This window comes from Hylobates moloch, unplaced genomic scaffold, assembly GCF_009828535.3.
Source record: "Hylobates moloch isolate HMO894 unplaced genomic scaffold, HMol_V3 SCAFFOLD_12, whole genome shotgun sequence".
Lineage (NCBI taxonomy): Eukaryota > Metazoa > Chordata > Mammalia > Primates > Hylobatidae > Hylobates > Hylobates moloch.
In genome coordinates this window covers 19,788,087-19,815,228 of record NW_026652287.1, presented here as the reverse complement: position 1 = coordinate 19,815,228, position 27,142 = coordinate 19,788,087, and the positions used below count along the sequence as shown (strand labels likewise).

At 52.0% G+C, this 27,142-nt stretch overlaps 2 protein-coding genes across 2 annotated transcripts in view; one reads left to right on the top strand and one right to left on the bottom strand.

Annotated features, from left to right (window-relative positions):
* Positions 1 to 2,224, top strand: part of DTX1 (deltex E3 ubiquitin ligase 1) — a 42,083-nt gene extending 39,859 nt beyond the window's left edge. The window contains exon 10 of the mRNA XM_032168609.2: positions 768 to 2,224. Coding sequence (XP_032024500.1) covers positions 768 to 992 — 225 coding nt within the window. The 3' untranslated portion in view covers positions 993 to 2,224. The remainder of the gene's footprint in view (positions 1 to 767) is intronic.
* A 673-nt stretch (positions 2,225 to 2,897) lies between these two features.
* RASAL1 (RAS protein activator like 1) overlaps positions 2,898 to 27,142 on the bottom strand; it is a 36,408-nt gene continuing 12,163 nt past the window's right edge. The window contains exons 5-21 of the mRNA XM_032168608.2: positions 25,305 to 25,434; positions 23,157 to 23,238; positions 22,923 to 23,054; positions 20,881 to 20,969; positions 19,741 to 19,858; positions 19,442 to 19,595; positions 19,009 to 19,073; positions 18,608 to 18,720; positions 15,924 to 16,116; positions 11,995 to 12,132; positions 11,006 to 11,150; positions 9,618 to 9,790; positions 8,063 to 8,200; positions 7,848 to 7,983; positions 5,992 to 6,112; positions 4,689 to 4,741; positions 2,898 to 4,124 (exon numbers count right to left, since the gene is read on the bottom strand). Coding sequence (XP_032024499.1) covers positions 3,985 to 4,124; positions 4,689 to 4,741; positions 5,992 to 6,112; positions 7,848 to 7,983; positions 8,063 to 8,200; positions 9,618 to 9,790; positions 11,006 to 11,150; positions 11,995 to 12,132; positions 15,924 to 16,116; positions 18,608 to 18,720; positions 19,009 to 19,073; positions 19,442 to 19,595; positions 19,741 to 19,858; positions 20,881 to 20,969; positions 22,923 to 23,054; positions 23,157 to 23,238; positions 25,305 to 25,434 — 2,120 coding nt within the window. The 3' untranslated portion in view covers positions 2,898 to 3,984. The remainder of the gene's footprint in view (positions 4,125 to 4,688; positions 4,742 to 5,991; positions 6,113 to 7,847; positions 7,984 to 8,062; positions 8,201 to 9,617; positions 9,791 to 11,005; positions 11,151 to 11,994; positions 12,133 to 15,923; positions 16,117 to 18,607; positions 18,721 to 19,008; positions 19,074 to 19,441; positions 19,596 to 19,740; positions 19,859 to 20,880; positions 20,970 to 22,922; positions 23,055 to 23,156; positions 23,239 to 25,304; positions 25,435 to 27,142) is intronic.

Sequence of the window (27,142 nt, the reverse complement as noted above, 5' to 3'; positions counted from 1 at the left end):
GCCAACATGGTGAAACCCTGTCTCTACTAAAAATACAAAAATTATCCAGAGTGGTGAAGTGCGCCTGTAGTCCCAGCTACCTGGGAGGCTGAGGCAGGAGAATTGCTTGAACTCAGGAGGCAGAGGTTGCACTGAGTCGAGATTGCCCCACTGCACTCCAGCCTGGGTGACAGAGCAAGACTCCATCACAAAAAAAAAAAAGAAAAGAAAAGAAAAAGAAAAAAACAAGCAGGCCAAGCACAGTGGTGCACACCTGTAATCCCTGCACTTGGGGAGGCCAAGGTGGGAGGATTACTTGAGGCCAGGAGTTTGAGACCAATCTGGGCAACATAGTGAGACCCCCCTCTCTCCAAAAAGTTTGTAATTTTAGCTGGGCTTGGTGGTGCCTACCTGTAGTCCCAGCTACTTGGGAGGCTGATGTGGGACGATTGTTGGGGCCCGGGAGTTCGAGGCTGCAGTGAGCTCTGGTTGCACTGCTGCACTCCAGCATGGGCAGCACAGCAAGACTCTGTCTCAAAAAAAAAAAAAGGAAAAAAGAAAAAAAAGAAAAGAAAAAACAAACATAAATAACTTGGAAAGAGCTTTTACTGGCAGTTCAGGAAATACAAATGTAAAGGAAATGGCCAAGCCAGCAGTACGTAGTCGGTGCCAATGGACGAAGCCATAAGGTAGCCATGATGTGGCAGGGGAGGGAGGGAGGCTGAGGCTGGTGGGCTGGAGGCTGCCTGTGACCTCCTCCCGGCCCCACCGTGTCCCTGTCCCCCCAGGTGCTGCGCCTGCTCATCACGGCCTGGGAGAGAAGACTCATCTTCACTATCGGCACATCCAACACCACGGGCGAGTCAGACACCGTGGTGTGGAACGAGATCCACCACAAGACCGAGTTTGGATCCAACCTCACGGGCCATGGCTACCCGGACGCTAGCTACCTAGACAACGTGCTGGCTGAGCTCACGGCCCAGGGTGTATCCGAGGCTGCAGCCAAGGCCTGAGGCCCAAGGCTGCCCACCTTCCCTCCTGCTTTGCCCCTGGTCCGGCAAATGCCTCCTTCGCCAGGTGTGTCCTGGTAGCCCAGGTTCAGGGCTGGGGAGGAGCCTGCGGAAGGGGCCGCAGCCATTCAGGGGACCTGCCTGGTGGCAGCTGGGATGAAGAGAGATGGCATGTCAGGCTGGCCCCAAATCATAGCTCCCTGAGAGGGCCATGCAGAGAGTACTGGAAACCTCCCTACCAAAAAGACAGAGACCCTCCCCCTCACACACAAACACACATGTCCTGTTGAACTCATGCACGCACACCCACGTGCCTCTACTTGCCCCCAGGCTGGAAGAGAAGAGACAGAAAGACCCCATGACCCCCCCGATGTGGATCCCCATCTGTGTCACAGTTGCATCTGTACACCCTTGTCTGCGAACTGGAGGATGTGGGGCAAGCCCTTAGGGGCCTGCCAGGGCTCGAGGGGCAAAGAGGGACTTGGGAAACTCAGTGTACCCCCGATGCCTCACCCATTCCGTGTCATCGCCCATGTCTGCCACCCACAGATTGGGGAATTGTGAGCCCATGGGGTGGAAGCCCCCAGATGACTGAGCAGTTCTACAAAAGAATGGTCAGCGCAAGCGGGGACTAGAGGGTCCTGATTTTGTGTTTGTGCCTCTTCATCTCTCTGGACTCTGATCTCCTTCTCCCTTCCCATCTCCAGGCCTTCTGTCTGTCCCAGATAAAGGCGCTGTTCTCCCATCCTCCCTACCCCATCCTCTCCACCAAATCGCTCCCAATTTTGAGAGCCAAAGGCTGGCGCTTCTGACTTCAGGAGCGAGAGGAGGAGGCCTAGTTTGGGCCCATGTATTTTAAAGCAGAGTGGACAGCAGAGAGTCAATTTCCCTTTCATTGGGAGTGGACAGTGGGGTGGCTAATCGTCTCCGGCCAACCAGGGGCCTGTTGCCCAGGCAACTCACCAGCTCCGCCTCTGCTGATTGGCTGCCACGGTGGGAGTCAGCCAAGATTTAAAGGGATGCCAGCGATTGCTCTTTTCAAAACCTACCAGTCCCACTGTGGGTGGAGAAATAAATGGTCTTTCTCCTCCTCGCCTGGTCTTTTCCTGCCAAGAGAGGGGTGGGTGGCTGTGTTCCTGGGGGCTGCAGTCAGCCCCGTTGGGGAGTGATGGCTTGCAAGAGAATGACTTCAGGGTCATTGCCTCGGGCTGGAAGGGGTGGGGGCGGTGAAGCAGTGGCAGACCCTCCCAGTCCTAGTCTCCAAGAATGCAGAGGTGAAAGTACCCTTCTCTTTCACAAGAGCACAAGGCAATGCACACATCTGCTCCCTGGCACAATGACAAGAAACAAGGAACTCGGGCGGAGAGCTGGGAGCCTCGAGGGAAATACGGAGGAGCTGAGAGACACTGTGATTAGCTCATCAGGATCTCAGAGTTTGTCAGGACCCTGTCCTTGGGGAGGAGGGTCAGGTTCTAACTAGGGAAAGACAGGGATGGACCCCAGCCTTAAATCAGCCTCTCTGCAACATGCCAGGACGCCCCTGTAGTTCTGGTGGATGATGCGGCTTCGGGCAACCCCTGCTGGCCACCCTCGGGATAGCGCCATGTCTTTCCTGGTCCACTTGATCCCCTGCCAGGTAGGCTTTGGTTTGTCCCACCCCCTAGTGACACAACACCGGAAACGAGTCCTTGGAGGCCCTTCCAGTTCTGCCAGTCACATGTTCCCAAACATTTGTACTCCGTGGTTCATTCTCAGACGAAACCTCAAGCCAAACTCTGGCATATAAAATTGCAAGCCAGGCACTGTGACTCACGCCTGTAATCCCAGCAACTAAGGAGGCCTAGGCGGGAGGCTCATTTGACGTCAGGAGCTTGAGACCAGCCTGGGCAACATAGCGAGACCCCCCATCTCTACAAAAATTTAAAAATTAGCCAGGCGTGATGGCTTGCACCTGCAGTTGCAGCTGCTCTGGAGGCTAACGTGGGAGGATCACTGAAGCCCAGAAGTTTGAGGCTGCATTGACCCATGATCATACCACCATACTGCAGCCTGGGCAACAGAGTGAGACCCCCAACTCTAAAAACAAAATAAAATAAAATTGCCCATTCCCCAGGCCTGTGGTCCTCAAAGCTGATACTCATCCAAATGACCTACGGAATCTGTTAAGTAACCCTGATTCTTGCCCTCATATACCCTCAGATTCTGAGTCAGTAGCTGGCTGGGCCTCAGAAATCTGCATTTCTAGCAGACATTCCAGCGGGTGGTCTTTGGCCCATAGTCAGAGAAACTCCTCCCTGGTTCTTGAACTACCTCATTGGAATCCAGTTTGAAAACCACACATCTAGACTTTCCCTCCTCTTTTTATACAGGGTAATCTGAGACCCAAAGAGAGATAAAGAGCCTGGCCCAAGGTCTCCCAGGCTCCAAGGGTCTGAGTTTGGCACACTAGACCCACATCCAGCCTTGGTTCTTCCTGAGGGTACCTGATTCTGGAAGCTTATGGTTGGGGTCCTAGGCCAAGAGCAGGGTACAGAAGAATCAGTGAGGTTATAGGGATTAGCAGACATGAAAACAGGAAGGGGTGAGCCCATTTAGTGCCTATCTGGGGCAACAACATCACATGGGCATCAGGAATTCAGGTCCAGCTGTATCCAGCAGCTCAGGGCCAGGCTGGCTTCCTTGGTATGGATAGAGGCCAGTTTGGTGAAGCAGAGACCCCAGTCTCAGTCAAATAAGTCAGGTTCCTTATCCTATCCACTCCAGTCTGAATCAACCCAGGGAGCGAGTTTCACTCAGTGCAAGGCTGGCCCCTGCCAAAGGGCTTCCATGCCCTGAGTTCTGGACTCAAGGCACACAGGACTAGGCACGTCTCTGGGAGCCTCCAAACCACAGAATCAAAGAGGTACAAGGAGACAGGAGACTCCTGGAGCAGGATGCGCTGAGGAGGGCCCCCCCGGCTCCTTGCTCCTCCTTCCGGGCTAGCTCCGGCATTTCCTTAGGGGCCAAGGGGGCCCAGGGCCGCCTTCCCTCGCTCTTGCTGCTGGAACTCTTCGTGGGCACGATCCAGGTCTGCGAGCACCTCCAGCAGGCGGGCAGCTGCTGCTCTTTGCCGGGCCAGGACCTCAGGACAGGCCCCTAGGAGGGAGACAAGAGGCCACAGGGGCTTAGCCAGTCCAGGGCAGGCTGCTGTAACCCGGACCCGATGGTTTCTCACGCTGAAGATGTGCCTTGTGCCCTGAGAACCCTAAAATCCTTGAGAGTCCCCAAACACAGCCCTGTGGCCTGATAATGGACTGGAAACAGGAGGACACAGGAGATAGTGGGGAAGTGCCTGCGAAGAAAAAGGGACCTCCTAAACCCCTTAGCTTCTTTTTTTGGGGGGGGGCGGGGAGCAGAGTCTTGCTGTGTTGCCCAGGGTGCAGTGCAGTAGCATGATCTCAGCTCATTGCAACCTCCGCCTCCTGGGTTCAAGCAATTCTCATGCCTCAGCCTCCCCAGTAGCTGGGATCACAGGTGTGCACCACCACGCCCAGCTAATTTTTAAATTTTTAGTAGAGAAAGGGTTTCACCGTGTTGGCCAAGCTGATCTCGAACTCCTGACCTCAAGTGATCCACCCACCTCGGCCTCCCAAAGTGCTGGGATTACAGGTATGAGCCACTGTGCCCAGCCTTTACCTTCTGTGGTACAGGAGCCCTTACCTGTGTCTGCCTCCAGAGCTGTATCCATGTTAGAATCCTCCAGTAATTTCAGCCTGGAAGGTGAGAGGGAGAAAGACAAGTCTGGTCCCTGATTCCCATTCCTGCTTCCTACCCCAGAAATTCTCTGAGAAATTAGTTTTCCTGAATCATCATCATCACCATCTACCATCATCATCATCTACACAGCAAACATTTCTAGAGTGCCAGATACTATTCTAAACCTTATACATGTATTAACTCATTTAATTATCATGACAAACTCATATGAGGTAGGTGTTTACTATTAGCTCCATTATACAGATGATCGGTGAGACACAGAGAGGTTAGGTAACCTGCCTAAGGTCACACAGCATCAGCAGCAGCATCATTATCACTTATTGAAAGCTAACTACCTGGCCAGGCACCTACAAAGCACTCTACCGGTATTAGCTCATTTGATCCTCAGGACAACCCACGAGGTCGCCACCATTATTATCCCCCTTTTCCAGATGAGGAAACTGAAGTACAGAGAAGTTAAGCAACTTGCTTAAGATCACACAGCGTGGTTGGGTGCAGTGGCTCATGCCTGTAATCCCTGCACTTTCGGAGGGCAAAGTCGAGACAGGTGGATCACTCGAAGTCAGGAACTCAAGACTAGCCTGGCCAACATGGTGAAACCCCGTCTCTACTAAAAATACAAAAACTAGTCAGGTGTGGTGGCAAGTGCCTGTAATCCTGGCTACGTGGGAGGCTGAAGCAGGAGAATCGCTTGAACCCGGGAGGCGGAGGTTGCAGTGAGCCAAGATCATGCCACTGCACTCCAGCCTGGGCAACAGCACGAGACTCTGTCTAAATAAATAAATAAATAAATGTTTTTGAAAAGAGATCACACAGCTAGTAAGTGGCTAGGTCAGGATTTGAACCCAGACAGGTCAGCTTCAGAACCCACTCTATAATGAGTTGGGACAAATCTCTGTCACCAAATAACAGTGATAGTGATCCTCATGCCAGGAAGGGGAAGAGATCTATCCAAGGTCATTTAGCAAGCGCAGAGGGCCAGGAGTTTATGTGAATTGTGCCAGGGTCTCTGGAGCCCCAGGTATTAAAAGATCCCAAGACCCAGGTCTGCATAAGGGACCCCTCCCACTGAGGATGCTTCTCAAGCCCTGACTGTGTAGACACCCAGTCCCCACCCTGGGCCAGGCCCCCGGGGAAGATCCACCAACGCACACGGAAAGAATGAATAAATGAACACAGCAAGGCCACGGTGGGGGGCTGGCCTGGCTGGTCATAGGAGGTGAAGTGGGATGGGGGGGGCACCCACCTGAGCTGGTCCCGCCCCAGGAGCAGCTGCCGATACACTGTCTGGGCCTCAGCATCAGGATCCAGTGGGTCACTCCAGTCCCCCAGGGTGACAGCCGAGTGTGTACGGCTGCAGCCGGCGGCTGAGGGGACACAGCTTCATTCATCAGTAACTCCCCCTCCCCTTCCAGAAGCCTCCACAGCCAAGCAGTCACTAAGCTGTGCTCTGTCTTTCTCTAAAATCCCTCCTCAAACCTACTACTTCTAGGCCATACGCGGTGGCTCATGCCTGTAATCTCAGCACTTTTGGAGGCTGAGATGGGAGGATTACTTGAGCCCAAGAGTTTGAGACCAGCCTGGGCAACATAGTGAGACCTCGTCTCTACAAATAATTTAAAAATTACCTTTGGGTTTGGAGCGGTGGTTCACGCCTGTAATCCCAGAACTTTGGGAGGCCAAGGTGGGTGGATCACCTGAGGTCAGGAGTTTCGACCAGCCTGGCCAACGTGGTGAAACCCCATCTCTACTAAAAATACAAAAATTAGCTGGGCGTGGTGGCTCATGCCTGTAATCTCAGCTACTTGGGAGGCTGAGGCAGGAGAATCGCTTGAACCTGGGAGGCACAGATTGCAGTAAGCTAAGATTGCACCACTGCATTCCAGATTGGGCAAAAGGGTGAGATTCTGTCTCAAAATAAATAAATAAAAAAATAAATAAGCCTCACATGGTGGCACATGTCTGTGATCCCAGCTACTTGGGAGGCTGAGGTGAGAGGACTGCTTGAGCCCAGGAGTTTGAGGCTGCAGGGAGCCGTGATTGCACCACTGCACTCCAGCCTGGGCAACAGAGAGAGACTCTGTCTCAAAAACAAAAACAAAAAACCCCACTACTTCCTTTGAGTCTTACATCCTCCACTCCCATCCAGCCCCACTTCTGCTCCCCAGACTCTAGCAGTAGCCTCGCCTCTCCCAGTACTCCTCCCTCATTCTAGGCTCCAGTCACACAGACCCTTTTCCATCCGTCACCCTACCTTGTCCCAACCTCTAGGCCTTTGCTCATGACACCTGCAACACTTCCTTACCCCCAGCTCCCAGTTCTGTCTCCAATGTCGTTGCTTAACTTCTGCTCTACTCAGGCCACATTTAAGCAGCACCTCCTCCAGGAAGCCCTCCTTGAGTCCCCATCCTGAGGCTGGGTCAGAGGCATCCACTGGAATCTCAAAAGCCTCACCTTGGCACTTATAACATCGTATTAACAAAAGCCCAGGCACGGTGGCTCACGTCTGTAATCCCAACACTTTGGGAGGCTGAGGCGGGCTTATCACCTGAGGTCACGAGTTCGAGACCAGCCTGGCCAATATGGTGAAACCCCATCCCTACTAAAAATACAAAAATTAGCTGGGTGCAGTGGCACGCACCTATAAACCCAGCTACTCAGGAGGCTGAGGCAGGAGAATTGCTTGAACCCGGGAGGCAGAGGTTGCAGTGAGCTGAGATTGTGCCACTGCACTCCAGCCTGGGCAATAGAGTGAGACTCTGTCTCAAAAAAAAAAAAAAATTATTGGGTTATGCACTCATCTTTCTTGAGAACAAGCTCATGATGTTTGGGCACTACTGGAAGCTGGCACCTAGTGAGTACTTTAGAAATAGCACGTCTCATGCGCCAAGCAGCGTTCTATGCTCTTTGTGTAAATCAAGTCATTTAATTATCTCCATGAGATAGGCACTGTTATCAACCTCATTTCACAGTTGAGGAGACTGAGGCATAGAGAGGTTGAGTAACTTGCCCAAGGTTGCACAGCCAGCCCAGGCGGAAGTGGGACACCCGCTGATTGACGGGTGGGGAGGGCGGAGCCTGCAGTCCGCCCTGCCCCCTCACCTGAGCGCTCAGCCTGGAGGCAGCAGGTCCAGCGCGCGCTGCGGAAGGCACCGGGGTGGCAGGTGGCCAGCTTGTCCGGGTTGGGGGCGCTGGCCTTGCGCAAGGCCGAGAGCCACTGGTTGAGCTCATTCACATTCTGCAGCGAGTGGGAGGCGATCAGGGGGCGGGTGGGAACAGAGGGATGCCCCCCGCTCCCCATCGCGGCGGGGTCTCACCTTGCACTGGAGGTAGGTGGTGTGCGGCGCCCCCGTGCCGTCCTGCGTCACCACCTGCATCACGTGGGGCAGTTGGAAGGCGCCCTCGTCTACGCGCTCCACGGCGCGGATGTGCGACACGGGGATGGAGTGGCGCATCTGGGGAAGAGGATTGTCGCTGCAGGATGGGCTGGGGGCTAGGGCTGGGGTGGGGACAGCTTCCGTCTGGTTGTGTGCAGCAGGTGGAGTCAGTTCCCAGAGGCGGGACATTCAACCCTGTAAGTCTGTGCCCTGTGTGCTCGTCTGTCCATCCATGTGAGCTGTTCCATGAGTCCTGCCCTATCCTCTTTTATTTTTAAAAAATTATTTATTTATTTATTTTTTTTAACAGTCTCGCTCTGCTGCCCAGGCTGGAGTGCAGTTGCACGATCTGGCCTCACTGCTACCTCTGCCTCCCAGGTTCAAGCGATTCTCCTGCCTCAGCCTCCCAAGTAGCTGGGATTACAGGCATGCACCACCATGCCCGGCTAATTTTTGTATTTTTAGTAGAGACGGGGTTTCACCATGTTGGCCAGGCTGGTCTCGAACTCCTGGCCTCAAGTGATCTGCCCACCTCGGCCTCCCAAAGTGCTGGGATTACAGGCGTGAGCCACCGTGCCCAGCCACCTCTCTAAGTGACAACTTCTCTGGGCATCCATTTCCTTGTTAATAATAGCTACCACTTCTATGGTACTTGGGACGCAATTCCAAGCATTTTACATTGATCAACTTATTTAATTATCACAACAAACTTCTGGGGTTGGTTCTGTTATTCTCTCCAACCTGCAGATGAGAAAACTGAGGTGCAAGAGGATAGATGACCCTTCCAAGTTCACTCATCAGGCGGACCCAAAATTGGAACCCAGAGAATTGACCCCTAGAATCTCCATTCTTCTGATAAAATAGAAACAGTAAGTGTGGGCTCCCCTCCCAGCGTTAGCCGTCATCATCTACTGGTGTGCACACAGCTCCCCATTCAGGAGATTCCAGCACGTGTCTCGGGGCATTCTAGTCACGAACGCCAGCCGCACGAGGGCAGGATTTTCACCTGTCTTGTTCACTTCTGTATCTCCAGTGCCTAGGACACTGGCACATAATAGGCACTCAATAAATGTTTGCTGAATGAATGAACGAGTGAATGAATGCTTGGATGGATGTGCCTGAACATCTGCACACGTTCCTAGTGAACACATTCAATTTTATGCGTCTGACTAGCATGCGCTCTAGATCCGGGTGGGAGCATTGGAGAGCAGTTCAGCATCGTCCCTGTCCTGTGTGCATCCACATCTGGAAGGCATATCCCCGCCACCGCATGTGCACATTCTGAAGGATGTGTGATGGTGCCTGTCCATGTCCTGTGCCCACATTGGCCTGAACTTGTGAGCAGAGCCTGTCCTGAGAGTTTGTCATTGTTAAGTTGCTATGGCACCTTGGGGCCTTGCCCCACTGTGGGCCTCAGTTTCCCCCGGGTACAAAGAGGCAGCACCCTGAAAAAGGCCACCCCCGGAAAGCCCTCCATAGTGTACTGGAACCCCACCTGCCACTCAGGACTCTTGGAGAAGAAGAGGGTCTCTCCGCTGAGCCAGACGTAGCGCTTCTTGAAGGCAAAGCGCGTGGCCAGGCCGGCAGGCTCCTCCTTGCGCTTCAGCAGATAGCCTTCTCGAACAATGGCCGAGGGCGGGAACAGGGCCCTGGCTGGGACACCAGCTCCTGGGAAATGGGAGAAGAGAGACGGTGGACAGTGAGCCCTCCCTATCCAGGCTCACCTTGCTCCACTAGCATGCCCAGGGAGGACCTCAGTGGACGGGCACGGTTCTCTGCTCCCCTAGAGGCAGGAGGACGAGTGCGATAACTTCAGACTCCACTCCCTCAATAGGGGATGCAATCATGGAGGCCGGGAGGAGGGGGCGGGCAGAGTAGCCCTTGAAGACCTCTCTCCAACCAGAGAAATCTGCAGACAGTATGCAGGCAGCCAGCAGGGGCAGCCACGCCCTATGGGGTCCCATCTAGGCAATGTCCTGCATTTAACCATGCTCAGGGAGCCAGGACACAGCCCCACCGCCCCACCCCAGCACCATAAGGACCCCACCATGCCACAACCAGGCTCTACGTTCTGACAGGTTGCTCCAATGGGACTGGGATCCAACTAGGTTATGACCTGAGCCCCACATTATGGTACGGACTCAACCACAACTTTCCTGCTACAAATCATCCTGTGATTCTGTTTCACTCCAAGTCAAAGCTAAAATTCTTCCCAAGGCCTATGAGGCCCCACATGATCTGGCCCCCTCACCTCTCTGGCCTTGCCTCTCTGCCTCCCCACTGCCCCCAGTTCACTCTTCTTCACGGGTGTCCTCAGTGCTGCTCTCTCTCCTACCTCAGGGCCCTTGCACGTGCTGTGCCCTGCCTGGCACACTCTTCCCCAGGATCCTCACGGCTCTCTATCTTTTCCCTTTCAGGTCTCTGTTCTTTCCTCCTTTTTTTTTTTTCCTTCTTAGCACGTACAGCTCTCTAACATACCACATAACTTGCTTATTTATCTTGCTAATGGCCTGTGGTCCCCAACAAAATAAAACCTCTGTGAGATCAGATTTTCTCTGTCTTGTTCACTGCTGCATCCCCGGCACCTAGAACTGTGCCTATTATTTAGTGAGCGCTTAACAGATGTTTGTCAATTGCATGCACACCATGGCACGATCCCGCCCACAGCCACATCCCGACATTGGCTGGGGATGGGCCTGGAGGACAGCACCTGAGCTCTGTTCATCTCTGGGGCCTAGCACAGTAAGTGTCAGGAAATGTTAGTTGACTGACCCACAGATTCACATTCTCAGTGCTGAGGAGCTGGTGGGGGAAAGGGGAAGTCCCTGAGTGGTGCCTCAATTGGGTTGAGAAGCCAGATGTGGCAGGACCACAGGAACTCACCTTCACCCCCATCCACATCCACCAGCCGGTCCAGGAAGTCTCTCACACGTGAGACGCTCTGCAGCAGAAAGGGATGCAGGGGGGCCATCCACAGTTCCTTGCCTTGGCCCAGCTGCTGGCCCAGGTTTCCGATGCTCTGCACAGCCTGGAGCAAAGAAGCGAGGGATGCTGGGGCCAAGGTCACAGCAGAGGGGAGGGCCCCTCCTGGCTCCCAAATCAGTGCTCAATGAAAGAAGACTCATATTGCCGGGCACAGTGCCTCACGCCTGTAATCCCAGCACTTTGGGAGGCCGAAGTAAGCAGATCACTTGAGGTCAGGAGTTTGTGACCAGCCTGGCCAACATGGTGATACCCCATCTCTACTAAAAATGCAAAAATTAGCCAGTCGTGGTGGCTCACACCTGTAAATCCAGCTACTCCAGAAGCTGAGGTGGGAAGATCGCTTGAACCAAGGAGGCAGAGGTTGCAGTAAGCCAAGATCGTGCCACTGCACTCCAGCCTGGGTGACAGAGCGAGACTCGTCTCAAGGAAAAAAATAAATCAATAAGAAGACTCAACACCTTCCTTAGGTGATGTCTGTTTCCCCTTCCTCTTTTTGGAATCTGCAACCCCACTGACCTTCTTCTGTTCCCCCCTGAGCCCAGACCCTCCCCAAGAACTGCTCAGTCCTACCATGCATACTCTCATGCAGAATCTCAAGTTGTTGCCCTTTGCAAAGGATGATCTAATTCATACTAAGGTGTGAATGACTGCTAGCCTGTTTTCCACTTTCCTTCTGGAAGGGTTGGGTTTTCATTCCCAAAGGGGAAATTGGAATGCATGATGACAGCCTTCACCCTTGGGATGGAATGCTAACGGTGGTGTTTCAGACTTGGGTTTCTTCGGGTGTTCTTTGGGTCTTCTGCGGGTCTGGCCTCCCAGTTCTGCTCCTACCATGCTTTTTTCCCTGGCTAAGAGTTCCCAGGATGGGGGAAACCCATGGCTGGCACCTTGGCAAGCAACAGCAGTGAGCGGCTAGTCTGGGGGTCCGCGTGTTGGTCCCGAAGGTCAAACAGCTTTGGGGTAAGGATGGCAGGTGCGAAGAATCGCAAGAAGAGAAATCCGCTGATGGCCAGGTACTTCACATCCTGCTGGGAGGAGCAGAAGGTAAGAGGAGCCCCCCCAAACCCACTTCCCAGCTGCGTAAACTGAGGAAGCAAGGACTAGAAATTCGTGGTGCAAAGAGAAGTGGGATGGAGAATTGACCAGGAAGCCACACTGGCTGGCCGAGGAAGTTTTTCCTCTCTGGGCCTCAGTTTTCCCACCTGGAAAATGGAATAACAAAACCAATCCTACAAAAGCAGATTTGGCCAAATGTCCCCAGAGTTGGCTTTGTGCCAAGCACTATGCCAAGAGCACAGCCCTAAGAGGGAGGCACCATCATGATTCCCATTTTACAGATGAGGAAGCAGAAGCTCAGAGACATCAAGTGATTTGCCCAGGGTCACACAGCTAATGAGTGGCAAAGTCAGGATTCAGACCCAGACCTGTGATTTATGATAATAACAGCAGCAGGACAGATACCTCTCTATACATTCGCTTATTTAATACTCACCCCAGGAAGGATCATATCTCCATTTTACAAAGGAGGCAACTGAGGCCCAGCGAGGGAAAGTCCCTTGCCTAAGGCTGCACAGCCATAAGTGGCAGAGCCAGGAGTTGGACTCAGGCAGGATTTGATTATTTATTTTTTCTTTCTTTCTTTTTTTTGAGGCAGAGTCTTGCTCTGTTGCTCAGGCTGGAGTGCGTGGCACAATCTCTGCTTACTGCAACCTCCACCTCCCAGTTTCAAGTGATTCTAGTGCCTCAGCCTCCCAAGTAGCTGGGATTACAGGCATATGCCACCACACCTGGCCAGTTTTTTTTTGTTTTTTTTTTTTTTTTTAGTAGAGATGGGGTTTTACCATGTTGGCCAGGCTGGTCTTGAACTCCTAACCTCAAGTGATCCACCCACCTCGGCCTCCCAAAGTCCTAGGATTACAGGCATGAGCCACCTCGCCCAGTCAAGGATTTGAACTCTCTGTTCTTCACCACACTCTCCTGCCATTCAACACCAGCTAGCAAGGAGCCCTCACTAAGTATTAGAAACCAAGCCTGAACTATCACATTTAGTCCTCAAACAACCCCATGTGGGTAGGTAAGTGCTATTATCCCATTTTTTCAGATGAGGAAACTGAGGCTCAGTAGTGAACCCAGTCTAATGGGCTCCAGAGTCCATCCTGTGTGCACCTCTGCCCTCTGCAAACTGTAGAGTATGGTTCCCCTCCATGTGAATCCGGGGCCTGGCCCATCTAAAGGTAAGGCTAGCTCCCCAGCACCAACAGAGGTGACTCAGGGAAGGGTGCCTCTCCATCCTGGGTGCATCTTGCTCCCCCCAAACCAGCTCCCCACCCACCTCTCACACTTGCCAGGCTATATTTAGCCTGAGAGTCTGCGCCTGTGTTTATTCAGAGGTTGTAGTCACACATGAAACATGCCCTCCCCGGGGCGTGTGCCACCTTCCTGGGGAATCTTGGCCTTGACAGTGAGCCCTGCAGGAGCCGGGTACCTGAAACTGCCCAGAGGGAGCATCTTCCCCTCCATCTGGAGCCTGAACTGTCCCCAAGGCCACCACTACCCCACCGCCATCTGTAGTCCAGGGTAATTTTAGTCTTCACATCAGCTCATTTGTTTCCTCCTTTTTGAGGGTGAAGAATCGGCGTCAGTGCAGCAGAGAAAGGGGCTTCCCTGGGTTCCCCAGGCCTGAAAAAGTCCCTGCTCCAGGCCCACCTTGGGAGCTGAGAACTAGAGGACACTTGGATGTCACTGATATTGGCTCACCACACAAGGTCTAGGCTGTCTGGGGAGCTGGCCTCCTTCCTTTCTTCCCTGTTCCCTGCCACAGCTGTGCCCCACTTAACACCTCTGCTGGCAGCCCAGGTGACAGCCCAGCAAGGTGAGGTGTAAGCCAAGCTACATCCCAGTGTCAAGGCCCAGAGCTTACTCCTCAGCTGGGGAGGAGGGGGAGGAGGGGAGAGACCCCAGCTGGGAGTCTAGAAAACCCTTGGCCAAGGTGTTTTGCCTCTCTGGGCCTCAGTTTCCCTATCTGTAAACAGAAGTGGAGAGAGATGTGGCATAAATCAAAAGCTCTCAAATGAGGCTCTAGGAAGTGGGTTACGACATTGCCAACACGTAACAGGTCTTAGATCTTTCTGCAAAGTGAACCCTGGTCTGATACATCAGCACTATGTAAGAGTTAATCTCACCTGATATTATCTGCAGGTGAGGACAATGACAGCCACCTCGGGAGGTGTGCTGAGCATTCAACCACGGGGTCCCAAACTGGCCACTCCAACCACAAATGTTTTGTAATGCTTGACCCAAAATGTTTTTGTGTGTTTGGTTTTCAGGTGAATTCATGCTGACATTTTAAAAATAAGAGACTAGGCCAGGCGCGGTGGTTCACGCCTGTAGTCCCAGCACTTTGGGAGGCTGAGGCAGGGGGACTGCTTGAGGCCATGAGTTCAAGACCTTCCTGGGCAACACAGTGAGACCCTCTCTCTACAAAAATAATTAGCTGGGTGTGGTGGTGCACCCCTCTAATCCCAGCAACTCGGGAGGCTGAGGTGGGAAGATCACTCAAGCCTGGGATAGAGGCTGCAGTGAGCTATGATTGTGCCACTGCACTCCAGCCTGAGCAGCAGAGCAAGATCCCGTCTCAAAAGTTAGTAATAAATAAATAAATAAATAAATAACCTCACATAAAATCCAGAATCTCTAAACATCTGGCAGTACTGGGCTTCCATTCCTATATGGCAGTGATCCCCTGGAGCTGCCCCCTTTAGACAAGCTCTGGGGGCTTCAGTTGGCCACAGTCTGCGTGACTCCCTACCACCCCACGCGCTGCCTACTTTGTTCTTGTGCCTCATCTGCCTGAAACTCACAGCATCTGAGTTTTCAGCTTTTCTATCCATGTTGGTATAGCACTACACCTGCGGGGATTTATTTTTAGACTTTATTCTGGGTGTTTCTGAGCACTTACTGTATGCCAGATCTGTGTTCTTCTCTCTTACTTCCTCTCTCTCTCTGTCTGTTTTACATCTGGAATTTTAAGAAGCACTAACTTTGTGCCAGACTCTATTATTTGCTGGTTATGAGCACAGACTCGGGAGTCAGCCTGCCTGGGTGAGTGCCAGTCCCAATATCACCCCTTTCTACCCGTGTGACTTAAGCTGTCTGGGCCTCAGTTTCCTCCTCCGTAAAATGGGAATAATCCTGGTATCCACCTCACAGGCTGCATGTTATGATTAGATGGGGTAATAAATACGTAAATCACCTAAAACAAGATCTGGCCCATGGTCAGGCTACATAGAGTGTTAGCTGCCATTATTATTATTGTTATTTATTTTATTTATTTATTTATTTTGAGACAGAGTCTATCTCTGTCACCCAGTCTGGAGTGCAGTGGCACAATCTCGGCTCACTGCAACCTCTGTCTCCTGGCTTCAAGCGATTCTCCTGACTCAGCCTCCGGAGTAGACGGGATTACAGGTGTGAGCCACCATGCCCAGCTAATTTTTGAATTTTTAGTAGAGACAGGGTTTCATCATGTTGGCCAGGCTGGTCTCGAACTCCTGACTTCACTTGAAAGTGATCCACCCTCCTCGGCCTCCCAAAGTGCTGGGATTACAGGCGTGAGCCACCGCGCCCGGCCTATTTTTATTATTACTATCATTCTTGGGACCCGGACCCTGCCAAGAACGCTGTCCCCACTTCTGCCAGGACAGAATGCTCTAGTGCTGGCAGCCTGGGTTCTGGTCCCAGCTCTGTCCTGACTCCTCCGAGTGACCCTGGACAAGCTCCGGCCCGTCCCCAGCCTCAGCCTCCCATCCCGGCGCACCCGGTGCTCTGCCTGGGGGAAGCGCTCCTCCACGCGCCGGTGCAGCTGCTTGAAGGCGAGGCGCATGGCGGGCGGGCAGCGCCCCACGGAGCCCACGATGGCGTCCACGATGGGCCCCAGGTAGCCCGTCAGCAGCCCCAGGCTGGTCTCCCGCATCTGCTCCTCCGAGGGTGCGCCTTTGAAAGAGATCCTCCTGGAGGGGCCGGCGGAGCAGCTCAGCCTCGGGGCACAGCACCTGCCTGCCCCAAACCCTCCCGGCCCCGCTGAGCTCAGAGAGGACTCCTCTTCCCCCGACCTCCGCAGCCTCCTTCCTGCCCCTTCCCACCGGGTTTCTTGCTGTTGCTTAAACACGACGAGCTCATTCCCAACTTGCAGCCTTTGCACTGGCTCATCTCCGTCCCCAGAACACTCTCTCCTTAAATGTTAAATCTCCGCAAGACTCCCTTCCTCACCGCCTGCAAGTCTTTGCTTAGATGTCCCCTCCCCTGTGAGGTTGCCCCTGTCCTCACCCTCTGGAAGACTGCAGGCCTCTCCCCTCCCTCGTTTTTTCCATTCCCTGGTCCCATTCAATAACCTTTTTCCGATCAGGCACGGTGGCTCATGCCTGTAATCCCAGCACTCTGGGAGGCCGAGGGGGCAGGTCACTTGAGACCAGGAGTTCAAGACCAGCCTGGCCAACACGGTGAAACTCCATCTCCACCAAAAAATACAAAAATTAGCCCAGCGTGGTGGTGCACGCCTATAATCTCAGCTACTCGGGAGGCTGAGGCAGGAGAATCGCTTCAACCTGGGAAGTGGAGGTTGCAGTGAGTCGAGATCGCGCCATTGCACTCCAGCCTGGGTGACAGAGCGAGACTCCATCTCAAAAAAAATAAATAAATAAACCTTCTTCCTCCAGTTGCTCATTCTCTGTCTCCCCCCAGAATAGGGACTTGGGACTATTTGTTCCCTACTGTATCCTCAGTGTTCAGCCCAGAGCCTGGCACTCAATCATTGTTTTGTTTTGTGGATGATAGAACAGCACTTTTCCATCTGCAATTATTGTGTTCCTTTCTTTCTTTACAGATTGAGGGTCTGTCTTGCCCACGCCTAGACTGAGAGCTGGGGGGTTCCCAGCCCCACTGTGTCCTGGACCCAATGTGCTGAGCCCTGGACTTGTCTCTGCCATGATCTCTTCCAATCCTAACAGCAACTTGATGGGGTAAGTAGCCTTACTTGCTCCCATTTAACAGATAAGAAAACTGAGGCTCAGAGAGGTTACTGGGGAGATGGCACAGCTGAGAATAGAACTCAGGACTGCCAACTCCACAGCCTGCCTGCCACTCTGCCCTGTCCAGGTCCCTAGATGCCCCTGTCACCATGGGTGCCCACTGAGTTTCCTCCACCGTTATCAAGTGTGCTAGGAAAAGCCCTCAACTTGGAGTCTCACAGATGGACTGTGCCCTTCTGCTCAGGGCCTGGGATCAAATCCTTGCTTTGTAACTTCCTGGCTGTGTGACCTTAGGCAAGTGACCTTCCCTCTCTGAGGCTCAGCTGCATCATCAGTAAGAGGGGGTCGGGATGCCTGCCTCTAAGGTAGTCAGAAGGTGCGGACAGCACAAGGAAAGATCCTCTCCTGTCTCTGCCACGGTCCCCAGTGGATACCCCAGCAACCATTTTCCACAGCTCCGGGCTTGTAGGTTAGACAGGAGAAGGTTCTGGAGAGAAAGGAGGAGGAGCCCACGGAGGGGTGGAATGACCCCCAGCCACTGCTCTGCTTCCTCCCAATCTCATTGAGCACCCCACCATCTCCCTTGCAGGCAGGCCCACTCAGAGACCGCCAACACCACAGTAATAAAGATCACTAATGCTGGGGACCCCCAGCAGCACAGCAGTAAATATAACTAATGTCGGGGACCCCCGGCAGCACAGTAATAAAGATCACTAGTGCTTGTGGAGCACATTCATGACTCAGTTAACGGAGCAGAGGTCATCAGCCCCATGTCTCAGGTGATAATATTCTCACCAGCTGGATAAGGGACATTTTAGAAGTAGTGTGTGCATTAAGTAGAAGAACATTGGATCAGTATTTTGGCTTTTTTAATTTAAAAAATCTGATTATGCCAGGCACGGTTGTTCACACCTGTAATCCCAGCACTTCGGGAGACCAAGGCAGGAGGATTGCTTGAGCCCAGGAGTTCGAGACCAGCCTGGGCAATGTGGCAAAACCCTGTCTTTGCTAAAAATGCAAAAACTTAGCTGGGCATGGTGGTGTGCGCCTATAGTCCCAGCTACTCAGGAGGCTGAGGTGGAAGAATTACCTGAGCCCGGGAAGTTGACACTGCAGTGAGCCGTGGTCACACCACTGCACCCCAGCCTGGGTGACAGAGTAAAACCCTGTCTCAAAAAAAAAAAAAAAACTTAACCACTGAGGAACAGAAAGTTTTGGCAATTTTGCCCACCAGTAGTGGCAGAGCTAAGATTTGATCCCAGGGAGATTAGCATCAGAGTCCTGACCATAACCCCTATGCTACACAGCCTGAGGAGTTAAGGACTTGTGTGTAAGGCTTTGAGATCAGCCGCCGAGCTCCTGAGCAGCCGTAGCCCCAGGATGGGTGGCAGTCAGCATGAACCCAGCCCCCAGACAAGGCTCCGGGTAGCCAAAGGGGGCCTTCGGAAGGTCAGGGTCCTCAGGCTTTGCTCACCGGGTGCGGCCCAGGTCCATCTTGCAGGGATCCAGCTCCATGTACTTCTTCTCCTCAAAGACGCGGCTAATCACAGGCTTCAGGACCTCGTGCAGGTAGGGCATGCCCACGAGCTGGGGGCAGGGGGCACCACACAGGGTGGGGCTGAGGGCGAGGCCGGGGCATGCCCATGAGCTGGGTGCAGGGGGGGACCATGCAGGAAGAGGTTCAGAGAGAGGCCAGGGCTGGGGTGGGGGACACATCCAGTTGCAACTCAGGGCAAGGCCGGGCACCAGCCACCAGCACTGCAGCTCGGCCGCTCAGTGCCATCTGAAGCCAGCCAAGTGAGGGAGCCAAGTAGGCACTGGGAAGGAGGTACCTGAGGAAGCTGCGCCCGGTCCCCCAGGCCTTCACCTACTCACCTTCATAAATTGTTCCATCGACTTGGATGCCAGGGAGTTAGAACGGAAGAGGGTGTTGGGGTCCACTGGAAGGACAGGAGGAAGTGTTTGCTGGGATTTAGGGAGGTGGACCCAGCTCACCCCACTCACCCAAGGTGGGGGTCATGATTCTTCCAGCCCCAAGAATCAGGAAGACCCAAAACATCAACCCCATTCACAGTACAGAGGCCCGGAGTGGTTAAGTGAATTGCCTGAGGTCACACAGCTCACAAGTAGCAAAACCAGGGCCTGAGCCTGCAATGGGGCTCCCAACTGTCTGGAGGTGCACAGCACAGGGACCCACAGAAAAAGGAGCCCTTTCCCTCTGCCTGAGGCCTCCCCATTCCTCCCCCAGGACCCTCTTGCAAGCCCACCATTGAGGGCGGTGATGTCGGGGGTTGTGCGGGCAACTCACTGGTCCGAGCCACCTCACGCCGGGTGAGATAGTCCAGAAAGCGTCCAGCCAGTCCCCGGCCAAGAAAGAGTTTCACCAGCTTGGTGGCAAGGTCCTGGCGGCAGTCCCCGAAGGTCAGCTCTTCCAGCAAAGCCAAGGGGCTAGCAGTGTCCTCCTGGGTGGGGGCGGGAGACAAAGATGACCTCGGCCCCTGGGACCCCAAAGTAGATGGGCCTAGATAGGGCTCTGTGAGGCAGGGGGAGGCCAGGATTCAGACCCCCAGCACCCCCCTGATAGCATTGCTTGCCTGACGCACCCACCTCTGCTGGCCCCTGCACAGACTCCATGAGCAGCTCCATGAGAGGCTGGTAGCACTGGGAGGGCAGGACGCGGTCCTCAATCAGGCGCACCTTCACTCGCAGGGCACCCAGGTTACCCCTGTCCAGGATCAGATCATAAGAAAATGAAAGATCTGGCCGAACGCGATGGCTCATGCCTGTAATCTCAGCATTTTGGGAGGCTGAGGTGGGCAGATTACTTGAGGTCAGCAGTTTGTGACCAGCCTGACCAACATGGTGAAGCCCCGTCTCTACTAAAAATACAAAAATTAGCCGGGCGTGGTGACACACGCCTGTAGTCCCAGCTACTCAGGAGGCCGAGGCAGGAGAATTGCTTGAACCTGGCAGGCAGAGGTTGAGATCGTGCCACTGCACTCCAGCCTGCGTGACAGAGCAAAACTCTGTCTTAAAAAAAGAAAGAAAGAAAGAAAAGAAAATCAAAGATATCCTTATGGAAGAGTGCGAGTACGCATGGGCAGGTGTGGAGAGCCAAGAGAGGCCAATGAGAACACATGGGAGGAGGGTGGGTGTTTGCAAAACAACACAGGTGCAGGCAGGTATAGACAAGTGTGGACAGGTATGAACAGGGGTAGGCAGGTGTGAACAGGCATAAATAGGAACGTATACAAATGACATAAATAGGTGTGACCAGACTGGTTAGATGGGGCCGGTGTACACAAATATGTACAGGATGTGTGGACAAGTGTAGATGATTGTCGACAGTGTGAACAAGCATGGACAGGTGTGAATAGGTGTGGCCAGTATAAACAGTTGTGAACTGATATTGATGGGTGTAAACAGGACAGGCAAGTGGAGATGGTATAAACAAGTGTGTTCAAGAATGAACAGTATGGACAGGTGTGGAAGGACCCAAAGTTCTGAATATACATCAAGTGTGAACCAACATGTTTGCACATGAACAGGTGAACGGGTGTAAAGTGAACTCATGTGGACTTATGTAAACACCTCGAGAGACATTCCATAGCCAGTTGTTGAATGGATGAACGCATGAATGAAGTGGCATAGTGATAATGAGTGGGCTGGCATGGGCTCTGCCCACACGCTGTGGATGTTGCCCGGCATGGCTCCAGCCTGGCCCCCTCCCTCCGCACCCACATTTACCCAGAATCTTCCTCAGCTCTGGGAAAGGGCAGGAGGCGGAACCAACCATTAGGTGGCTTCTGCTGGAGGGTCTTCGGAGAGAACTCCACCTTTTGGGAGAGACACACAGACCCTCAGCCCCGCCCTGGCCTGCCCTGCCCGGCTCAGTTCTCACCTAGCCCTGGAAGAACAGACTGCCCACCCACAGAGGGGCAGAATGGCCTGCCAGGGGCCCCCTCCTTCTCTCCTACAAGTCCCAAATTATTAGCTGCTGCCAGGACACCGAGGGCTTCTGAGGGCCTCTCAGGGACACTTAATTTACAGTTGAGGAAACTGAGGCTCAGAGACGTGGAGTGATTTGCCCAAGGTCACACAGCTGCTAGAGATAGCATGTCTGGATTGAGTGTATTTTCAGCTCTGTTTAGGGACATAAATTTCATCTATCAAAAGGCATAAGGACAGCCCTGGAGGGACCCAAACCCCACCCTCTCTCTCTTTTTAAATAACTTTATAGAGATGTAATTCACATCCTAAACAATTCACCTTTTAAAAGTGTACAATTCAATGATTTTTAGTATATTCACAGAGTTACCGCAATTAGTTGTGCCGCTGATTCCAGAACATTGTCTATGAGCCCTAAAGAGCCTGTACTCATTACCAGTCACTTCGTGCCCCCCAGCGCCTGGCAACCACTAATCTATTTTCTGTGTCGGTAGATTTGCCTGTTCTAGACATTTCGTATAAATGGAATCATATGTGTTCTGCAGGGGCTGGCTTTTTCCACTTAGTGTAACGGTTCATCCATGTGCCAGTATGGTAAGTCCTGACTCATAACGTATAAGGAAATCAGATGTACCATGAGCTAATTACTATAAACAAGAATGAAGGCTGGGTGGGTAGCTCATGCCTGTAATCCTAGCACTTTGGGAGGATGAGGTGGGCAGATCACTTGAGGTCAGTTCAAGACCAGCCTGACCAACATGATGAAACCCCGTCTCTATTAAAAATACAAAAATTACTCGGATGTAGTGGTGTGCACCTGTAATCCCGGCTACTTGGGAGGCTGAGGCAAAATAATTGCTTGAACCCAGGAGGTGGAGGTTGCAGTGAACTGAGTTCGTGCCACTGCACTCCAGCCTGGGCAATAGAGGGAGATTCCTTCTAAAAAATAAAAATAAAAAAAAAACAAGAGTTAAGCTCCTACAGCATACAATATGTCATTTTGCTTGAGGCTGTAGTTTCCAAGAACCTATGGATGACATTAAATGAGGACTTACTGTACTTCATTCCTTTTTATGGCTGAATAATATTCCATTGTATCGATAGACCACATTTTGTTTATCTATAATGGACACTTGAGTTTTTTCCATTTTGGGCTGTTATGACTAATGCTGCTATGAACAGTAATGTCAGACTTTTTGTGTGAACATAAGTTTTCATTTCTTTGGGGTATGTACCTAAGAGTGGAATTGCTAGGTCATAGAGTATCTCTATCTTTAACTATTTGAGGAACTGCCAGGCTGTCTCCAAAGACAGGGAAACCAAGAGAAAGAACCTGAGCCCAGGACTTCCAGGAGTAGGAGTTAAGGGCGTAGGTCTGGAGTCAAAGAGATCTGAACTCAAATCCTGGCTTTGCCCTTTCTTAGCCATATGACCTTGAAAAAGCCACTTAGCCTCTCTGAGCCTCAATGTCCCCGTCTGTAAAATGGGGATAGCAACAGTCCCAGCCTCATAGGGTGGCCATGAAGGTTAAGTAATGAGGCTCTGTGGGAGGGACACTCAGCACAGGGCCAGCACATAGTCATCTGTCATGCTCGCATCCCAGAATGAGAATCTGGCCCATCCTATGATCTTGGGTAGGTTCCTGTGCCTTTGACACCCTCAGTTTCCTCACCCGTACAACAGAGCAATGAAACTGCATCACTCAGGCCTAACCAGGGGAACCTGATGAGGCAGCTGCACATCCACCCTTCTGAGAGCCAGGAGGCTCAGCCCGTCTCATCTTCCTTCCCCCTTGGAGGCACGGGGAAGCCGTGGAGGGTGTTGCAGGGAATGAGGCTCACCATGCCCAAGAAGTCGTTCTTGCCCACCATGTCCCAGTCCCAGAGCTCCACCCGCAGTGGGGACGGGGCACCTGGCATCTCCCGCAGCTCCAGCACTTCATCCCAGTGTGGGAAGCGAGTCTTCTTGATGGTCTGAGGGCGAAGGAAGTGGTCTGTGAGTGGGAGAACTGATGGGGACCGCTGCCCCACCAACAAATGCCCCACTCCTTCCTGGTTTCATTCCCCACCACTCACTGAGGTCTCCAAGCTCTGGCTGCCCCAAAACACACGTGCAAATGGGTCAGATGTGCCAGAGATGTCTCTGGGAGCCAGGTCCCTGGGAACAGATGGGGAAAGGAGTGAGGGAACACGGCACCCAAGTTGGGCCTTGGAAAGGCTGTTAAGAGTAGATCATTCCAATGTCGCTGGTCTCCAAGGCAACAAACTGTTCCATGTAGGGGTCCAGCTAGGGACACCACTAACCATGCCCGTCCAAACCCAGTATCTTCCTGTCACCACCCTATGGGGAGGCACTTGTATATCCCTATTTTTCAGATGAGGAAACTGAGGCACCAAAAGGTCATATCCTACATCACAAAGCCCAGCAAGTAGAAGTGCAGCAGGGAGGGGGAAGAGAGAGCCTCAGATTCTCTGGAGTCCCCAGATGGAAAATTTGATGCAAAGGTTCAAAGCCTGGCTTTGCCCTCATTGGCTAGGGGACACTAGGGAAAGTCACTTCCCCTCTCTAAGTCTTCATTTCCTCACCTGGAAAATGGGAGTAATAACAGACCAACCTCATAGAGCCGAGGGTTAGATTGGATGATGTGTGTAAAGGGCCTAGCATAACACCTGGCAGGTGGTGGGTGCTTGGTTCATTTATTCATTCAACAAACACCCATGCCCACACCTTGTCTAGGACCCAAGAGAAGGCATGAGGCAGGGACTCCTTGCCGTTGGTTGCCATGACAACCCAAAAGTCTCACTCCAGGCAGCTTCCCCATCCCTCCTTCTTGACGTTCCCCAAACCCAGGAACACACCACCACCCCACCCCCACACCAGGGGCTACTTCCTTCTTCCTCCTGCTCCCTTCCCACCCCTGCACAGCATCCAAAGCCTTCTTCGGTTTCCTAGGAGCTGGCCCAGTTGCTAAGCGACAGCAATCAGTCCCTCTCATGCCTGCAAGGATCCTGCACAGCCTTGTGGCTGAGGAAGGGGCCATAGGCTCAAGGAATACCAGGAGCCTCTGCCCCCTGCTGAGTCCCTCAGCCTGTCACCTGCCTCCCTGGTTCTCCCTCAAACAGACTCTTGGAAGCCCCAGCTGAGGCCAAGCCTGGAAGCAAAAATCTGGAGGTGGTGGGAGAGGCTCAGAGAGGGCAAGGAAGGGCTTTGTGGTCACACAGCAAGCTAGAAATTGGAGGTCCTCCCCAATCTGGGCAGGGATTTTCCTAAAAGTGAGAGCTGGGGAGGTGAAAAAAGGGCAGAAAAACAGGATGAGAGAGGAGTGGGGGAAGGGTGGAGGTATTTGAGGGAGCAAAATGACAGAGAGGTGAGGAAGGGAAAAGGGGATGGCCATGACAAGTAGGCAAGAGGGAAGATGGGTGTCTCATGAGCTGGTGCCCCTAGAGGGCCACCTGTGGGTTTTCCTTGTCTTGCATCCATCTTCCGTCTGATTTTTCTTTGGGACAGGACCTATCTCCTTCTCACTACCCCCCTCTCACATGACTTAGTGGGGGCCAATCCCCCCTTCGCTCCAGTAATGGGCTTGTGACTCAGGCCTGACCCATTATTCAATGTAATTGGTTCAGAGATAGGCATGTGCCCCAGCTTGAGCCAGTAAAAATTAATCCCAGGACATTGGTTGGAAATGGTAGGAAATAGAAGTGTTTTTTTTCTGTTGCAGTGGCTGCGCTGGCAGTGTGCCAGCCTGGAGTTGCTAGGGCCATCTCTTACCTGGGGAGAGGCTGCCTAAGAATGAAGCTAACACAGAGACCAGCAGAGCTAAAAGACAGATTCCTAATGGCATCGTTTGAACACCTGGACCCAGCCATGCCTGAAGCTACATGTCAGTCATATAAGCCAATAAAGTAGCTCTTTTGCTTAAGCCAGTATGAATTGGGTATTTGTCAGTCACAATTTAATGACTACACCTCCACACTCACCTGTCACCTGTCATCCTGAGTGTCTGGTCTGTTGCTGCTAGTCCCTGGGGACTCAACAGGCTTTTGCCCCCAGGAACTTACAACCCAGTGAGCTTGGACTGTTTGTCAACACAGGGAACCTGACTGCCAGCCCAGAAGTGCCCCAGGAGTGAGGAGGTCCCAAACGCCAGGCAGCAGGTGAGACCCAGGGGACCCCTGCTCATTCTCAGACCACCCTCCCCACCACCTCCACCTTAAGCATACCTGGCCTGAAGCACATGGCAGCGAAGGCAGCGGCCCCGCCCATCCTCCAGCATCTGCACTGACAGGCAGATCTCACCCTGCACTTCTGCATCCGGGTCCACTCGGCTCAAGTTAATCCAGCTGTCAATCCCTGGAGGGCACAGGCACTAACATTTATGAAGTGCCTACCATGTACTGGGCATTGTGTTAACTTAAAAATTCAATTAACATTATTTTCTTTTCTTTTTTTTTTTTTTTTTTTTTTTTTTGAGACAAGGTCTGGTTCTGTTGCCCAGGCTGGAGTGCAGTAGCACGATCTTGGCTCACTGCAACCTCTGCCTCCTGGGCTCAAGCGATTCTCCTGCCTCATCCTCCTGACCAACTGGGACTTTAGGCGTGCACCACCATGCCTGGATAATTTTTGTGTTGTTTTGTAAAGATGGGGTTTCACTATGTTGCCCAGGCTGGTCTCAAACTCCTGAGATCAAGCGATCTACCCACCTCGGCCTCCCAAAGTGCTGGGATTACAGGCATGAGCCACTACGTCCTGCCTCAATTAAAATTAAAAACGTGTTAAGACCCTGGCTTCTGATATAGGTGCTGTAATTATCCCCATTTTCAGATGAGGAAAATGAGGCACAAGGAGGAAAAGTTTTGTCCATGGTCTCACAGCTAGCAAATGGCAGAGCTGGAATTTGAATGCAGGCAGTATAGTTAGTTCTAGGGCCAATGCTCGCAGCCATGTGCCATCACACACTTCACCCTGGTACAGAAAGAACTTCATCATGTAATCCCAAAATACTTTCCCCTCAAAAAAATCTTGGACATTTCTCCCCTCTGTATTTCTCTCAACGCTTTGAAGATATTGTTCCACTGAATTTTAGCTTTCCATCACCAGGCTGGAGTGCCATGGCACAATCTCAGCTCACTGCAGCCTCAGCCTCCCAGGCTTAAGCGATCCTCCTGCCTCAGCCTCCCCAGTAACTTGGACTACAGATGTATACCATCACAGCCAGCTAATTTTTTGTGTTTTTTGTAGAGACGAGGTTTTGCCATGTTGCCCAGGCTGGTCTCGAACTCCTGAACTCAAGCCATCTGCCTGCCTTGGCCTCCCAAAGTTCTGGGATTACAGGCAGAAGCCACCATGCCCAGCCTTTTCTATCTATTATAATTCTAAGGACTATGTCTCTGATGCACTGCAGTTTTATCACAATGTGTCTAGATACAGATTTTTTTAAATCCTGCTTAGTAGGGATTGTGCTGCTTCTATTTATGGAATCATATCCTTCCTTTAGTTCTGCAACATTCTAGATGATTGATTTTTTAAAATTATTTCCTCTTCCCAATTTTTGTTATAATTTTTGCCTGTCTCTAATTTTTTAAATTCTATCCTTCTGGAACTCCAATTAAATAAATGTTAAACCTCCACAGTTATTTTCCATGTCTCTGAATTTCTATTTTATTTTTTTCTCCTTTTCCTCTGAAACTAATTCTGAATAATTTCTCTAGACCTTTCTTCCAGTTCACTAAATCTCCCTTTAACTATGAATAATCTGATGTTTCACTCAACCACTCCATTTTTTATTTCGACAATTATACTTACCTCTAAAAGTTTTATTTGGTTCTTTTTTAAAATCTGTCTGTGTAATTACTTGTAATTTATTGCTGTTATTGCAGACCTTTCTTGTGATTACATCTTTTGTTTCTTTAAATCTGATTCTTTTTAAAAATCCTGTATATTATAATTACAGAATCTAAAGTCTTTGTGGGTCTAAATCAGATGATTATTGTTTCTGCTGACTATTGCCCATGGTGTCTCATTTCCTTGTGTGTTTGCTGATCTTTGATTGTGAAGTCGT